Consider the following 17150-nt stretch of genomic DNA (forward strand, 5'->3'; position numbering starts at 1 on the left):
AAAATAAAGAATACTATTTGAAAAAAACTAAAAGGAACTTTGATGACTATCCTCCGTCAGAATTGACACTAAATAATCCTTATACTATGAGGACAGCATCATATTCGGGGTTTTTTCGCGTCAAAAGATACTGTCCCCTTCCTGATTCAATTTCTGTGGTAATAGCCGTGCCACCTGTGCCTGCACTGTACGTCCTCCCGATCAGACAGTATATGGTACCCTCCTCACATCCCGTCTGTGGCTCTCAGGTCAATTAGTCTGGACACAACGCTAACACAATCTGGTCAGCGCCTGGTCACTCCTGTATCTGACTATGTATCAACATACAGAACAATAAGTCCTATAAATATGTATAACTTTTTGGTGTGAACGGATTTTTGTCTTTTCTTTTTAGCAGGAAATCGGGTTCATATAGTTCAAACATGATATAACTACAGCTGACGTGTAAAACTGATACACCCTATGACAATCGCCAGAAGTCGTCGGTATGATGTAATTCGCCTTTCTAATGGCAACACTCCCAAACACTGGTTTGCCCATAGCCGAGTTGGGAGATATATTGTTTAGTGTCATTGGCGTCATGTTTCAGTGACACAAAAGACACATAGATCCACCATCACAAGGAGACACCACCGTTTCCCAAAACATACATACATTCACACATACAGCACACTGCATACAGGAGAGAGCCTAGCTGTTTATATGTCAGTCCAATCAAATCAACCATACAAATAGGCAAAGAAAGAAAACTATGACAGGAATGTCGATTTTACAGCACGCAGAAAAATGTCAAGTAGGCCAAAATTGTGACTTCCAACAATATAAGTGTAATGAGTTCGACACAACCCCTGGTGTAACTTCATTTTCTATATAATCACACTGTTTCTCAAGAGAATTTTATAAACACACGGTTGTGAGACCTGACAGGGAATAGGTTCTTATATAGCAAGTCGAGATTCATTATATAAGGTTTGGGTGTCTTTTGTCACATGAAGCAATTCATAGTCACAAATTACATAGGAAGTAAGAACGAAGCTGTCGTCGATTCAGTGTTCTAGAATGAAAAGAAATCTTACATCCAACGTCAATCTATCGATTAACAAAAAGCACAAAAACCAGAAAATCAATTGTAGAAAGCAAAAGGAGAAAAAGCTTATGACCTAGTATTTAGGCTCTCGACGCACGTTCTCGTCATGATTCGATAGTGTAGTGGACAATGGTCATCCGTCGATCTAGTTCAGATATGACTCTTTTCATCTCAATGGTTTAGTGGGAATTTTCAAACCATGATCCGTAAAGTCGAATGATTTCGTTAGGTAATGTTGTTTTCTTTGGACTATTTGATAGGGTTTAGTCTATTGATAGCCATGACCATGCAAGTTTACCGTGTTATGTTATTGTCTGTTTTTTTGGGAGAATCCGATATATTCACGTTGTGTCTCCTTGTCATAGTGTCTTTTGGGAGGTTCCGATATATTCATGTTATGTCTCCTTGAAATAGTGGAACGTTTTACTGCTATCTCACTGAAGCACATTCCACCCTGTTACATTGTACTGACAATGTGAAATCCGGTCACCATACCCTCATCATACTGAACTCTAAACAGGCACTAATTCTGAAACTATGGTGTGTCTCAGCCAGAGCTTAATCCAGAAACTACCACTTTAAAAGACAGACTTCTATTACTTTATATGTATGTTTATTTTTATTTTTCCGAGATTCGATCTGTAATGTATTTCCTTTTCATCATTGTACATAATAATTGATAAGGACGGTCAACGATGTTTAAGCATTGGTGTCACTATTTTTTAATTTTATCAGAGTATGAAAAAAAATTGTTTGCAAACTGTGAGAATCCCCGTAGCAGATTCTCATAAAGTTTGCAAACAGGTTTTTTTTTCATAACCCGATAAAATTAAAAAATAGTGACATAAATACTTATGATTAATTTCATACTCTATTTGATAAAATGAAGTATGTTTAAATGTAACATTATAGTGGGTTTTCAAGGGATTCTTTTTTCTGAATTAATACGCAACGTCAATGCCTCTATTGTGACGTCACGATAACGTCGGGGTTTTGCGCCATTCTCAAATTTTTTTCATAGTGGTATGGCCAATCAGAAAGACAGATTTGGTATGAAAACAAAGAAAAAATAATTATATGACACACAAACAAACTAGGAAAATGTCATTCTGGATAAACGGAGTAAATACCTACTTTTTACCAGAATTGGTTTAGTCTTTATTCTAAAAAGTAGAACAAATGTACGCGACTATGGTCATTGTTGTCCTCAGGTTAACTCACCTGCAGGTTTTATACAATTCATAATAACAATACTAATTACCTGCATATCACATACCTCAAATAGTGTCGTCTTCTAAATGTTTCAGTTAATGAAATATAATAAATAACAAAATAATATGTATATATCAATGCTGTTTTCCATGAAAAACGACCCATTTCCGTAGTAACAGACCAATATGTTTTATTGATACCTAACATTAATATCAAATATAGCGCTTGTACCGTAGCATTGAAGAGATATATTCTGATCAGAGCGTTTTGATGGCAAGCCTTGTTTATAAGATCGAATATGTCCACGTTATTATCGCTGTGGTTTGCAGACAAGGAGGCATGCTGAAAGAGCCATAGCCCTTGGATAAAGTGATCGACCCCTACTCATAAAAGATCGTCATGCAGGAATTGCAAATGAGAGTTTTCTCAAGCACGGTAGGAGGAGAGCTGTCCACCATTGTAAAGTACAGTCAAAAGAGCTTGATAGCTGGCTCGCTTCTACGAAGCAGAATAATATAATCATGCTTCGTACATGTTGTAGAGAGGAAATTATTTCTGATCATTATTGGTGATAGCCGTCAACACAAACTCGAGCAATGTCGATGGTCAGTTTAAAGTATATCTACGACATGCCGAGAAACATTAAGTATTTAGGTACTTATACAAGCTATGCGTGAGATAAAATCACGAGCAGCCATTAGCACGATGGAGTAGACTATCCGTATTTTGTTAAGCCGACGTGAGGGTTCGCACCAGGAATCGGCTCAGTGCTACAAATGAGCATAGTTAATATGTATGTTTACATATGTATTGGATTGTGCTGCCGGAAGACCAAGATATCACACACACGATAACGTTTGTACAATTACATTATGCAAATCATCAATCTTCTGAATGTTTTTTTGTTTAAAATGGACGGTAATGTTTATGAATCTCCCCCTAAAAATGCAATTTTCATATAGAAAACCTAGTGTTAATATGCTAGTGTGGTAGTATTGATCGCGTTATTTACACACTTTTAAGTAGGTGATTCCTAGTGGCATTTATCGCCATTGTCAAAAATTCCTACTACTACAACTACAGATTTTGTCCTTTTGCCTGCTTTCATGTCACGGTCTAGCTCTTTCCTAGTTGATTTGTTAGGGTTTAATCGAATGTTTTATCGCAATATAAACAGTTTAATCAATTGTATGTTAGAGGGAGTAGCTTTTAAAAGTCAATCGACAGGTCTTATTCTATAAGTTTTGAAACTACAACCTCACTGCTATCATGTTCCTTCTTTGACAAAAATTACTACGGGAACCTAGCGGGACAAACCAAAAATGGGCCGTACATCAATTAAACTCATAACGGTATACTTTCGTGTAGTGGTAAACATTGGCAGGTAAGTTGAATGTCGATGATAGGACTGTAACACGTGAGAAACCATTATTACCACATATATTGTCTGCAAACTAACAAAATAGAACTGTTGAAGTTGTTTGTATACCATAACGTTTGGCCCGTTACTCTATAAATATATTGCTGATTGGATGGTTGATACATCATACGTGACATCATGTGACGTCAAACTTTCTTGTAAGGCATGGGTTGCGTTTGGTGTCTTCCGGTGTGTGCTTTGGGAGTTTGGAACCTTTTCTTGTGTTAGTACCTGAAACATTTGGCCGGTGTATAGCGCGGTCACTGACGTAACGTACTGCCACAATCACCAAACATTATACCCCTTCCGGTCACATGATACTGCCAACGGGCAAACCAGTCTAGATGACCGAACCTAAAGCCGTCTACAAGGACAGTCCTTGTCAAAACCAGTGCTTTATCACTGCCAAAGACATGCTGAACGCAAAGCAGGAGCAGAAGCTACAAATTTCGACTATGGTGTGTCTCGGTCAGGGGACAAAACAAAACGCCCACCTGCTTGGGACGAACGCTCAACTCAAGATCAAAACCGAAGTATTCGTTTAAACTTTCCTCTGTAGTCGAATGTAGCTTGATATAACCGATATTTCACCATACATTGATTTTATCGTACGCCACACAAGTTAACACAATTGACTTTAAATATATCAAATCTTCTGATCAAACGTTTGCCGACGTGTGTGAATTCTCACAGAATTCTAGTAAACAACATTGACATTTGGACACGCACATGGGTAAAATAAAACTGAACATCAATTATCACAGCCACACGTCGATATATCAACGTGAATGTCATCGACGATCAGAACGGAAGCTGCCGCTAATAAACAATACAACGTCATACATTGTGTTAGGTTTAACATATTATAAAAAGATATGGCCATTTAAGGACGATCTCTCATGATTGTAATGTGTTTCGTGTGTGGTTATTCTATCTTTTGGGATACTCTGGTATATTCTTAACGTGGTTATTTGTAAGAGTAGAACGCTTGTGGTAATATGAATATTTAAATAAATGCATCTTCGGTTTTCTAAAATAGTTGCGTTGTTGTTCAATACTGTTGCGTCCGGATATAACAACAACGCCTTTATGGATTAAACAATCTTCGATATACTTTGATCTGGATTTAGTAAACATAGGAAAAATGCAATGCTTATGGGAAATAATCCGACATTTTTCAAATGCCACTCTACATCTGTATCACTGAAGAGAAGCATTTAAACGCTACTGGTCATCGGTTTTTCACTTGGTATCTTTGTGTTGAATCTTCCATCATTATAATCGGGCACGTTCTTAATTTAGCAAATATCCTTACATTTTAATAAGTTCATGGCAAACTGGTTTATGATGCGGAATATGCTAGGATGAAATTGATCTTAGCTGATTGTGTCGGACGAAAAAGTAGAGGAACATCATAATGTTAATGATCAACCGAGAGTTTCTGTGAAATACAAATTCTGATATTGATTAAACAACCAATGCCATGGTCCTGTGTCAGAGTGCTACAAACGTATCTTCTTCAAGATAACTTCCCAAATGTACTCTGGAAAGTCTCCGAATCATTCTACACAAAGGAAAATCAATTTCATTTGAAAACGGAATTGATTTTATCCGAAAAAGTGGTTTTATTTCTTGGAATATGAGTCTTGGTTATGAAGCATATGCAAAAATAGTAGTTTGCTGAATAGAGATTATAATCTTATTGATACACGCCATTATCAGCGGAGTACCAGAATATCACTTGAAAGGATTGTAAATGTCAGGGGCTGTGGGCAGTAGTGCGTGAGATAATCAATTAACAGAATGGACTATCTTAATTGATTTCTTTATTTCTCGTTATGAAACGAATAAAGAAAAAACATTATACTGACTTCTGTAATGTGCTCAAAGCGTTTTGGGGTAAGGAGCTGAAATACTGCACAGTAGCGTAATATCGATGATAAATGCACTTTCACATGTTTGTCTAGATCAGTGTGAACGGAGGATTTCAGCCTTAAACCATGTATATGTTTTGGCTTTTTTTTAAAATATTGATTCGCACGTATTATTAACCATGGTATAGACTAAGTAACACAAATGCTATCGTACTGCCCCATCATGTGCTACAAATCCCATATGTCTGGTTATCATTCAGTGCCACCAATGGTACCATACCTGTCAAGTTAGTTGCTTTACTGGAGTATTCATGTATCAATAGCTGTCAATACTAATCCGAATGTCCCGACAGCTGAGTCCCTATGAAACATTAATAAGGCTGGATCGAAAACTGTTTGCGTAAGTTTTGGCACCAAATATCCTCATATATCTGAAAATTACGTTTTTGTTTCTATAAAAACTGAGTTTTCTCTTCATTACGATTTACTACTTACATTGATTTTTTTCTGTTGATCACTTTGTTTTTTAATGATGTATGACATTTATTTCAGTGCTACATGTACCCTATATTAAATAATTTACTTGTATCATTTCACAGTTTGTGAATCAGATCTTCGCTAATGCTTGCCACATATAAATTTATTTCTTCCATGCCTTAATTAACGTATTATTAGCAAGAGATGGTACAGAATTATCAATGAAGTCAAATTCTGACTGTCGTATATTCATTATGCATTAGTCTCTGCAGTGTTATATTTTAACTGCATGCTTGTTTTTTGTTCTTCTGAGAGTGCTTGTTCTCGGTCTGAGTGCTTGTTCTGTGTCTGAGTGCTTGTTCTGTGTCTGAGTGCTTGTTCTGTGTCTGAGTGCTTGTTCTGTGTCTGAGTGGTTGTTCTGTGTCTGAGTGGTTGTTCTGTGTCTGAGTGCTTGTTCTGTGTCTGAGTGCTTGTTCTGTGTCTGAGTGGTTGTTCTGTGTCTGAGTGGTTGTTCTGTGTCTGTTGCTTGTTCTGTGTCTGAGTGGTTGTTCTGTGTCTGAGTGCTTGTTCTGTGTCTGAGTGGTTGTTCTTCTGTGCTGATGTTGTTCTGTGTGGGTTGTTCTGTGTCTGAGTGGTTGTTTTGTGTTCGTGTCTGAGTGTTGTTCTGTGTCTGAGTGGTTGTTCTGTGTCTGAGTGTTCTGTGTCTGAGTGGTTGTTTGTGTCTGAGTGGTTGTTCTGTGTCTGAGTGGTTGTTCTGTGTCTGAGTGGTTGTTTTGTGTCTGAGTGGTTGTTCTGTGTCTGAGTGGTTGTTCTGTTTTGTGAGTGGTTGTTCTGTGTCTGAGTGCTTATTCTGTGTCTGAGTGGTTGTTCTGTGTCTGAGTGGTTGTTCTGTGTCTGAGTGGTTGTTCTGTGTCTGAGTGGTTGTTCTGTGTCTGAGTGTTGTCTTGTTGTTCTTGTTCTGTGTTGATTGGTTGTTTTGTGTCTGAGTGGTTGTTGTGTCTGAGTGTTGTTCTGTGTCTGAGTGGTTGTTCTGTGTCTGAGTGTTGTTCTGTGTTTGTGTCTGAGTGGTTGTTCTGTTGTTGAGTGGTTGTTCTGTGTCTGAGTGTTGTTCTGTGTCTGAGGTTGTCTGTGTCTGAGTGGTTGTGTGTTGAGTGGTTGTTCTGTGTCTGAGTGGTTGTTCTGTGTCTGATGGTTGTTCTGTGTCTGAGTGGTTGTTCTGTGTCTGAGTGGTTGTTGTTCTGTGTCTGAGTGGTTGTTCGTGTCTGAGTGTGGTTGTTTGTTCTGAGTGGTTGTTCTGTGTCTGAGTGGTTGTTCTGTGTCTGAGTGGTTGTTTGTGTCTGAGTGGTTGTTTGTGTCTGAGTGTTGTTCTGTGTCTGATGGTTGTGTTGTGTCTGAGTGGTGTTCTGTTTGAGTGGTTGTTCTGTGTCTGAGTGGTTGTTCTGTGTGTCTGAGTGTTGTTCTGTGTTCTGAGTGGTTGTTCTGTGTTCTGAGTGTTGTTTGTGTCTGAGTGTCTTGTTGAGTGGTTGTTCTGTGTCTGAGTGGTTGTTCTGTGTGTGTGTTCTGTGTTTGTGTTCTGAGTTGCTTGTTTTGTGCTGAGTGCTTGTTTCTGAGTGCTTGTTGGTCTGAGTGCTTGTTCTGGCTGTATGCTTCAGTGAGACAACACTATAAGATTGGCAAGCGTTCCATTATTCCAAAGAGGCCCAGAACAAGCATACTGCATTTTCTTAAAATATACACGCACTTCACATACCCAAAACGCCGCATTCACGTAAATTACTTTTAGAAAAGCTGTTAAATGGACATGAACCTAAAAAACCATGTAAATTTGAGTAAAATACATATTTAAGACGTGTCAGATACCTTACTAAGTAATATATATCAGTTATTGTGCAAATGTGTCAAATAAAATAATCATAATGGAAATTCCATCTTTTTGTATTTTGAACCGGTCCGGTCGAATTTTGTAACGATAGTATAGTAGTGTTGAACTTAAGTGACCTCCCACAGTGTACGTCAAGAGTCAGTAACGTGCGCGATTGGTAAAGTAGGTAAATATAAATGGATCACTGAAATGCATGAGACGGGAGCAACTCCCCACTTTATACTTGCGTGATGTACATATGTGCAATAAGTCAGGAACCTCCCTTCGCGGTGCCCTGTCGAATGAAAAGTCTCGTTTGACTTTTGACTTATCATTCTTACGCTGAATACAAATTGTTTTATAACAAATATGACTTAAACTTCATTTGTCAACCATCGTAAATTAGAAAATAATCTTAAAATGTGAAAAACTAATATTCCTTGTCATGTCAAGAAGTTTGTTGTTCATTATAACCTCGCTTTCGGCCAGCTTTCGTTTTGTGTTCCAAAAATAGAATATGACGGTCTATTTTAATCATTTTTGAGGTAGGTATTCCCCACGTTTTCCTGTCGTTTTAGATAACCAATCATTGTAATAAAATATTCAATAAACATCTGAAAACCATATCTAAGCATACAGAACAAATTATTTAAGGTTCATATCCCTTTAATAGGACAAGCAACCAACTGAAACGTATGTGAGTAATTATTCATAGATATTCACTCGAGACTCGTCTGAATTATCCAATTAGTCATTACCGGGTAATTAATGACAAGAACTGGACACGACTCATTTGTCAAAGAACAAGTCAATCGGTAAAAAGTTTAGTATGAACTTAAGTGAACGGTGCGCTGTGTGGGGTGGACCTTTCTGAAAACTGAAAAACACGTTGCAATATCGCATTAAAAGGTTGCACGGAAAAATGTTTTCTGGGCTGTAATTGAAGGAATTAAAAGAAAAAAACACGTAGTTGGTTGTTGAGCTCTACATATGAGTATTTCTTCCTTCTTTTTGTAAAGATAACCATTCATATTCAGTAACAAACTGACTATGATATTTGTTTGTTCGGTAATTGTAACTAACAATAAATTCCTATCGGTAGGCATTTTAGACGAATCGCATGAGCATCATGTAGTTGTATAGCTGACGCTGACTCTTTTAGGAGCACTGGGTCCAATTCGTACATTCATTAAATAAATAGATATTAGCTTGTATTATGTTTGATTAAATACCGTTTTGTTTTAAAGTCTCTTTTTAAGCATGTGTTTACTTAATTTCTACAAAATAGTGCGCGGTGTATTGTGGGACGATTGAAATAATAATGAACAAAACCAATACTGTATTGGATCAAAGTTACGCTAGGCCACGTTTTAGACTGTGAAAGGCGACTAAATTTGAGATAATTTCCTTTCTTTAATGACTTTCTCATTAATCATACTAAGGATTAATTACGAAATGGTAGAAACTACCACTATTATAGACTTTTTCAGCACTAGAAAAGATCAGATCGCAAATGTAGTCGTCTTCACTATTTCGACGCCCTTTATAAAACGATGACGGTAAAGATATCGCACGCTGCCATCAACACTATGTTCCTCTGTTACAACTTATACACATTTCTAAAAGGCAATGAGCCCCTGCTATCGCTAGGACTCGCAACACACATACTCTACTGTCTCCAAACATACACTCGACATACGGAATGACGACACTTGAAGGTTATACCCCAGATAAACCCGAACCAACCCAGTGATAAAGAACAATTTACACAGGGTGTATTCATGAGTTCGTGATTTCTGAAATTGATCATGAACCGAAGCTTGTGAAGGTTGGGATCGCTTTGATTCCACCACCAGAACGTTAAGTATACGAACAGGACATCTGAGAAACTTTTCTAGATAATTAAACCTTGTCTAGTTTTTTCTAATCTAATTTGAAAGCTCTTTGGTTTGACACCCGCTTTTATCTTCTTCATCTGTTGTCTTGGTATTCCTTTTGATAAAATTTCAATCATCTTTGTATGCCGAAACCATGTTGCATATTAAGTGCTATAACGAGAGACAATTTTACATGTTTACGAGTAGAATTACTATGACAACGAGTGTTAATGATTGATGAAGTAAAATGGACGCTTACATTGATCTACTTTGTATCTATTTAATCATTTTAGAACATTAAAAAGTTACATTCCACTTTAACAAAACCTCTCAGAACACACTATCGATCACCAGCATGCTATCAAATGGTGTAATTAATGCTGAAATTGTTTATGACATATGCAGTGGATGTAATCGGCTAATTATTGTTCGGGTAAAATAATTTTCCGGTGTCTAACCATCGAGTGTTGATGCTTAGCGTGTCCTGGTTTCCTTGCTCAATCAATGAAAATCTGATCTCATGTTTTACAGGCGAGTGGACACTGACTACGGCGGTAAATCCATGGCCCCAGCGTCATCAGCATAGTGTCAGTGGTGACAAACCGTGGAATACAACATCACAGATACTCAGACTGCAAAGGAACACCATTTCCTTTACTGACCCACAAGCCCGGATTCGTCACGCGGAGAACATGACCTTGGTAGAAGACATCATTTAGGGCGACGTTCATCATCTAAGATTTCCAACTTTGTGCCGGTGGTATGGAGTGTTTGATCACAGCTTGAAATACGTAGATACCCTTAGAAAGTCCAATAACGCGTTTCATCACAAACAATCATAGATAGTGTGACCAATGACAACCTTTATCTACTGAATCTACAGAACGACCTTAATCACGTGATTGTTAAAAAGACAGGTAACGCGCCATCGTATATATGTCACTCGACAGGAGGTTTTGTTACAAGACAAAAAATAAACAAACGTTAAGATTAACGAATATAGTTGATGTGATTCACAAACCAGAATTAATCACTAGAGAACGTTTTAATACTTGTGTGTGGCAGTATCTGACAGTAACACTGTCGTCATCACAATCTATCCAGTAAACAACGCCTAATCCGTCATCATCGTGACGGACGTTAAATCGGAAACCTTTTTTCGCGTATTAAGTTGAAATTGCTTAACGGAAATACGTTATATGTGGAAGCTTTGTGAGTGATGACAACCCATTGAAAGGTATTAGACGGACATTACTGAACAACATTCGGGAATCCATGTAAAACACGACTACATAGTACAACGTCTAGAGCACGTCAACGCGAGACATTGTCGACAAGTTTCAAAGACAGTTTTATAGTATTCCTCATTACAAGATCAATAACAGGATAATTACGACGGGTTTGGTCATTTAAATGAGATATATAACTTGTCCATCGCGTGAATCTAGTTTTCATGTCACGAGCTTTGTTCCTTTGTATACACTATATTGAGAGTATACAGGAAAGAACTGCTGCCACGATTCTAGGATCCTGTTGATTGTGATTCTATTATATCGGGTAGTAACTGGCAATAAAAAGCCAATTAAAAACGGATGGATTATCGTCGAGTTTCTGTTGGTCCGGAACAAAACTAGACTTTCTATAGGCCATAATTACCAAGGGACTGCGACGAATAGTATTTTACACGCATCTATATCAACGTCAAAAGCTACTAACTGTATCACAGCCGATCTGGAATCAACAATAAGGAGGGATAGGCCTATATTGAAATAAGAAAATATAAATCGTACAAGGGATATACAGGATTGAACAAATGTATTGACGAGTTTATAAGATAAAACATCCTTTGAGAATAAGAAGCTTCCATTTGTTTGGTTTCTCTACTGACGTATATAAGATATCGTCTCGAAAGGCCGTTGGCACGCAAAGAAACCTAAGAACAGTAAACAATGCTTGACAAGGTCGATGACATGCTACATATTGTACATTAGGATCAAGCTTTTTAACTTTCACGCTATCGATAGGTCATCTTAACATCACGAACATTTACTGGATAAGTTAAAACACAGTAACCTTACCGGGTAATTTTTAACACGGGAACCTTACCGAGTAATTTTTAACACGGGAACCTTACCGGGTAACTTTTAACACAGGAACCTTACTGGGTAGCTTTAAACACAGGAACCTTATATTACCGTGTAACTTTTAACACGGGAACCTTACCGGGTAACTTTAAACACATGAACCTTAATGGTAACTTTTAACACAGTAACCTTACCGGGTATTGTTTAACACAGGAACTTTACCGGGTATCTTTTAACACAGGAACCTTACCGGGTAACTTTTAACACAGTAACCTTACCGGGTAACTTTTAACACAGTAACCTTACCGGGTAACTTTTAACACAGTAACCTTACCGGGTAACTTTTAACACAGTAACATCACCGGGTAACTTTTAACAAAGGAACCTTACCGGGTAACTTTTAACACAGGAACCTTACCGGGTGGGTTTAAACAAGAGAAACTTTACAGCGCAAGTTATCACACAACGACCAATCGGGCGACTTTGCACAGGAACCTTGCGAAGAAATCGTACACACAAGAATTTCATTGTGACATTCATTACATAAGAACGTGGTAACAATTAACATTGGAATCTGTTGAAATCCGAAAGACGCATACACTTTACTCGCTGTCTTAAAACATAAGAGATTGATTGAATAATTCAAATTTGTTTAATCAGCGCATGCATCAATCGAAATCCAGAAATGTAGATGGTTTGGAGCTGAATTCCGACTTGATACAGCAATGTTTGACTTTGACACCTTCTTAAACTTCGTTTCCTGACCTATTGTGACATAAAACAATGACAAGCCATGCTATCTCTCATTAGCAGGTTACTGCTCGTAGCTGATTAAAACAACAGGGCATTTGACGGGAAAGTGGAACGACGCCAGGCGTGTGATTAGGTACAAATCTTCGTTAGCTATGTTTGATGGGATATTAGTGAGGATTAGCGCCTGGAACGTAGGTCCTCAATAAGCTAGCACAAGACTTTGACTCGTTCTACGTTTAGTGGACACAAGGTAACATGTATGGAGTATAATACTTGGATTTAGGCTAACGATTGTGTCTTTCATTTCATTATTTCGTCAGTGAAATTCGTTTAGACCGGACTACAGTAAAATGGCGAATAATTACAGCAACTTTTCCCTGCCCTCTAGTCCTGATTGGGAAGGGTACGTAACTGTGGTGTTTATGTCGTTCCTGATCGTTCTTACCCTTGTCGGAAACATCTACGTTGTAGCTGCCATTTTTATATACAAGCCATTGAGAAGTGTTCAGAACTTTTTCGTCATATCGTTGTCTGTAGCTGACATGGCTGTAGCTATACTCGTTATGCCGTTCCATGTCTCTAATATATTATTCAACGAATGGATTTATGGATTTGCATTTTGTGACCTGTGGCTAACTTTTGATATATTATTGTGCACAGCCTCCATTTTAAATATCTGTGTAATTGCTCTAGATCGCTATTTCGCCATACACGACCCCTTGAACTATGCCGCTAAGAGGACGAGTAAGCGTGTGTTGTTTATGATTGTGGCCGCCTGGGTGTCGAGTGCTGCTATATCAGTGCCACCGCTGTTTGGTTGGAGTGACAAAAATCATGGAAGTCTTTTCGATTCTGAAAGTGGACAATGTCATCTGACGAACGAAAAGGGCTTCGTTATTTACTCGGCCTGTGGCTCATTCTATATCCCGTTGGCCATAATGTCATTCGTGTACCTGAAAATATTCTTGGCAACACGGAAACGTCTTCGTGAAAGGGCCAAGGCGTCGGCCGGCACAAAACTGTCATGTATGACTAGCCCTAAACCTAGTCCCAATATTAGCAGTGACCCTGCCTCCGAGGCTAGCACTGAACCGGCACAGAAGGATACCACAGACACGCCGGTCAAGTCTAAAACGGTCACGACAAAGACTCAAGGCGGCACGTCTACGGAGACGCGGGTATACTTAGCAGTTAACAATAACCCAGTGTCAGCTCAGAAAATATCCACCTTCTTTGAGCAAAAGCAGAAAATTTCCCTTTCAAAAGAACGCCGCGCAGCTCGAATTCTTGGCTTCATAATGGGAGCGTTTATCTTCTGTTGGCTACCCTTCTTTCTATATTACGTCATCATGCCATTTTGTTCTGGCTGTATCAAAGAAGGGACGGCTACGGTAGAGATGTTTGTTGTTGTCCTTGGGTATGTCAATTCCAGCCTCAATCCTATTATCTACACCATCTTCAATAATGACTTCCAGAAGGCATTTAAATATATCTATGTGAAGAAACTTAAGTGTAGAAGTCCTAGATCGTCGACAACGATAAAGATCAATGGCCAAACCCTGGTGTGACAAGCGTTAGAAAATCATAAATATATTGTTTCAATACGTTTTTGCACAATTTGATAATTTAACCTGTAATTTCATTATAAGTGAATGGTTCCTTATTTTACAATAGCAATACCACCTGATTTATCATTTTGCATACCCATTAGTTTGGTTGTTATTGGCACGATACTTAAATTCCTATAAAGACGTTATATTTTAATTACTGTGTGTTGGTGTATTAGACCTACAATCAACGAATGTATTATCTTTTCGAACATTTCTTTTATGTAGTAAAACACCAAATAAATATCATCGAGCAAAATGTTGTAAAAGAAAATATTAAAATGCTGATATATAAGAATGTTTTTCAAATGTAAAATTAAACAAGATTTTTGCTTAACATGCATGTTCGTTTTCGATATCATTGCCTTAAATTTATTGGGTTACGATAACATCTTGTTTACAAACTCCATGATAATCCGCTATGAATACTGGGGCAGTTTAATTTGCAAACATTTGTTGAAATATCGATATCGATTTTTAAAAAACACGTGCAATTTTTTGTTTAGTTTAAATTCATCTTTGTCTTCCTGCCATTGCTATCGTTCCTTTTGATTCAATTTGCTTATTGCAACAAAAGTTATATTCCTGTATCTAAAGAACTACTAGCCCCGGAAAAAATAGATAATCAAAAATGATTCATATTGCCGCTATTTCGTCAGTTAATCGGATTACCTTATTAAGTTATTTTTTAGTCTAGTAGCTAATGTACATTTAGAATTCATGTGTTGTTCCAATAGTTTAAAGCGCATGACTGATAGGCTTGGTGATATAACTATACATGTACTCTTATGTTTTCAGCACCTGTTTTGTTTATTTAAAATTAACATATAAAATATCAGAAATATGTTGATAACAACACTAATTTTAAATCATTTATATACTTGTGTTAATAAAAGTGAAAATGTACCGAATAAATTCATTGGCCATATTTTCAGATTCATTGTATTTTGCATTATGAATTTGGTTATCAGATATGTGCTATTTTTTTAGCATTTTAGCAATAATATCAAGTTATTCAACAATTACAATATTATAAAACTCTTTCACGTGTAGATATTTAAGCATTGAACGTCTTTCAGTTGGAGTTCATAGCCAATATGAATGCCAACTGGACAGAGGCAAATTCCATGAAGCGTGCTATGAATCCCAACTGAAAGACGTTCAATGTTTATATTTACATTTGGTTATAATTGTATAATGAAATCTCAAATGATTTTGTATCTATAATGAATTAATCATTTGTTAACTTCATGGATGGAACAGCAATTTGAACAGTCGTTTTCCGTGATCGCTGGCACGACAATTGCGACGTCAAAATGATGATGACGTCATAATAAATGATTGAAGTTGATAGTCTACATGACTGCTAACTGCGCTTGGTAAGGAATACATGGTGGGACTGCAGTGAAAAAATTAATATAAAGTATATTGATATTCCACAAAATAAAGGTAAAACCCCAGCTATGTTACATTTTAAGATACCAAGGGTATGATTTCCTTATCTTTTTATCCACACAAAAGAAGCTTTTTTAATTCATGCCCTACGTTAACATAATTCGCCATTTTTAAAATTTTCCGCTATCAATTAGCAACACCGTGACAGGAGAAAAAAAGCATGACCGTTGCAATCTATCATCATTGTATTTTGATACAGTCCACGCTATTTGTATTCTTTTTTGTTGACGCCTTGACGTCCCACGGCTGTATTGCATGAGTAGCCATGCTCAACAGTCGCAAACGATATACGTCTGTTGCACAGGATAAACGCGCACTGCACTCGTACATATGAGGAAATAATGAATGTTACACATTCGTTTTCCAATATAAAAAGAGGGCATTCGCCTCTTAGAACTGGATGACATGTCAGTAAACCTACTTATAAGTCAGCAACTTAGCGATCAGTGACACTTAACTGGCGTTTGATGTCCAGAATCTACACTACGTATTTGAAAATATGTTTGACGTAAGCTTTTTTTAAAACGTCATTTTACTCAACAGTCAACCATTAAGTACTATCGGCACGCGTAACAGAAACGTTATTCAACAAGTTCTGTGTAGTGACATCTGCAGCTTACGTACGTTTCCATGTGCATATTGCTGCAACTTTTAATGTGTTGTAATATAGTTACTTCTATTTTATTCCTCCATCAATTCAGGTATACATATTAATATGTTTTATTTGAGTTTTTGTATATATTGTTTCGCTGTGGAATTCATATCATTTCGTAATAAATATTTACGATCACTCATTGTTGTTTCATGTTTGTTCAACAGTAGACACCAGCGATGGTCGTCCACATTGCAGGGCTTACTTGTGTATTCTTCATACAATATTATATGTTTATGTGACTTTTACATCGTTGTTTTCATCAGTTAGAATGATCCATTGGCATTAAAAACCTGCGGTGGTGTATGTTTTATTAAGTAATGTAAATTATACATTTAAGTAGCATTTATTTGTAAGCAACGCGTGTTTAACTTCCTTAAAAGGATCATGTATCGTATTGTTATAAAATAGGAATTTCCTTATATCTTGAACATACGAGATTTTTTCAGTGTCATTTACAGGACTTCCTGAAAGCAAACATAATGCTTCCAAGGTTATATCTAGAAACACCTGTAGGGAATGATGCGCTGAAGTTCTTGTAAAAATACTAACCAAAAAAAACTTCAACGTGAATGTTAAGTAAAAATGAAATCACTAGGTAAGTATTCAAACAGTAAGAACTTGATACATATGTACATGTAATAAGTTTGATAACATAGTCCGCCTGAAAACACGTGAATTCCTTCAAATAACACAATTGTAATATAATAAAGTTTTTTTTCATTGGTTAACAAATTCATTATGATGTCATGACTTCGCGTCCGTAAGCATTCTGATTAAAATCCAGATCC

General features: G+C 37.2%; 2 protein-coding genes across 5 annotated transcripts in view; one reads left to right on the forward strand and one right to left on the reverse strand.

Moving 5' to 3' along the window:
• The window catches only part of LOC138334703 (probable G-protein coupled receptor No18), a 36302-nt gene extending 19821 nt beyond the window's left edge, over positions 1-16481 (forward strand). For all 4 annotated transcript variants that reach the window (XM_069283379.1, XM_069283380.1, XM_069283378.1 and 1 more), the window contains one exon: positions 10340-16481. In XM_069283379.1, coding sequence (XP_069139480.1) covers positions 12996-14213 — 1218 coding nt within the window. In that variant the 5' untranslated portion in view covers positions 10340-12995 and the 3' untranslated portion in view covers positions 14214-16481. The remainder of the gene's footprint in view (positions 1-10339) is intronic.
• LOC138334386 (uncharacterized) lies at positions 6345-7834 on the reverse strand. The gene is made up of 2 exons (XM_069283058.1): positions 7821-7834; positions 6345-7716 (listed from the first exon to the last, which is right to left on the reverse strand). Exons 1-2 carry the CDS (start codon positions 7832-7834, stop codon positions 6345-6347), a joined length of 1386 nt encoding a protein of 461 aa, XP_069139159.1.
• Positions 16482-17150: the final 669 nt, after the last annotated feature.

Source organism: Argopecten irradians, chromosome 11 (assembly GCF_041381155.1).
Source record: "Argopecten irradians isolate NY chromosome 11, Ai_NY, whole genome shotgun sequence".
NCBI classification, from domain to species: Eukaryota; Metazoa; Mollusca; class Bivalvia; order Pectinida; family Pectinidae; genus Argopecten; species Argopecten irradians.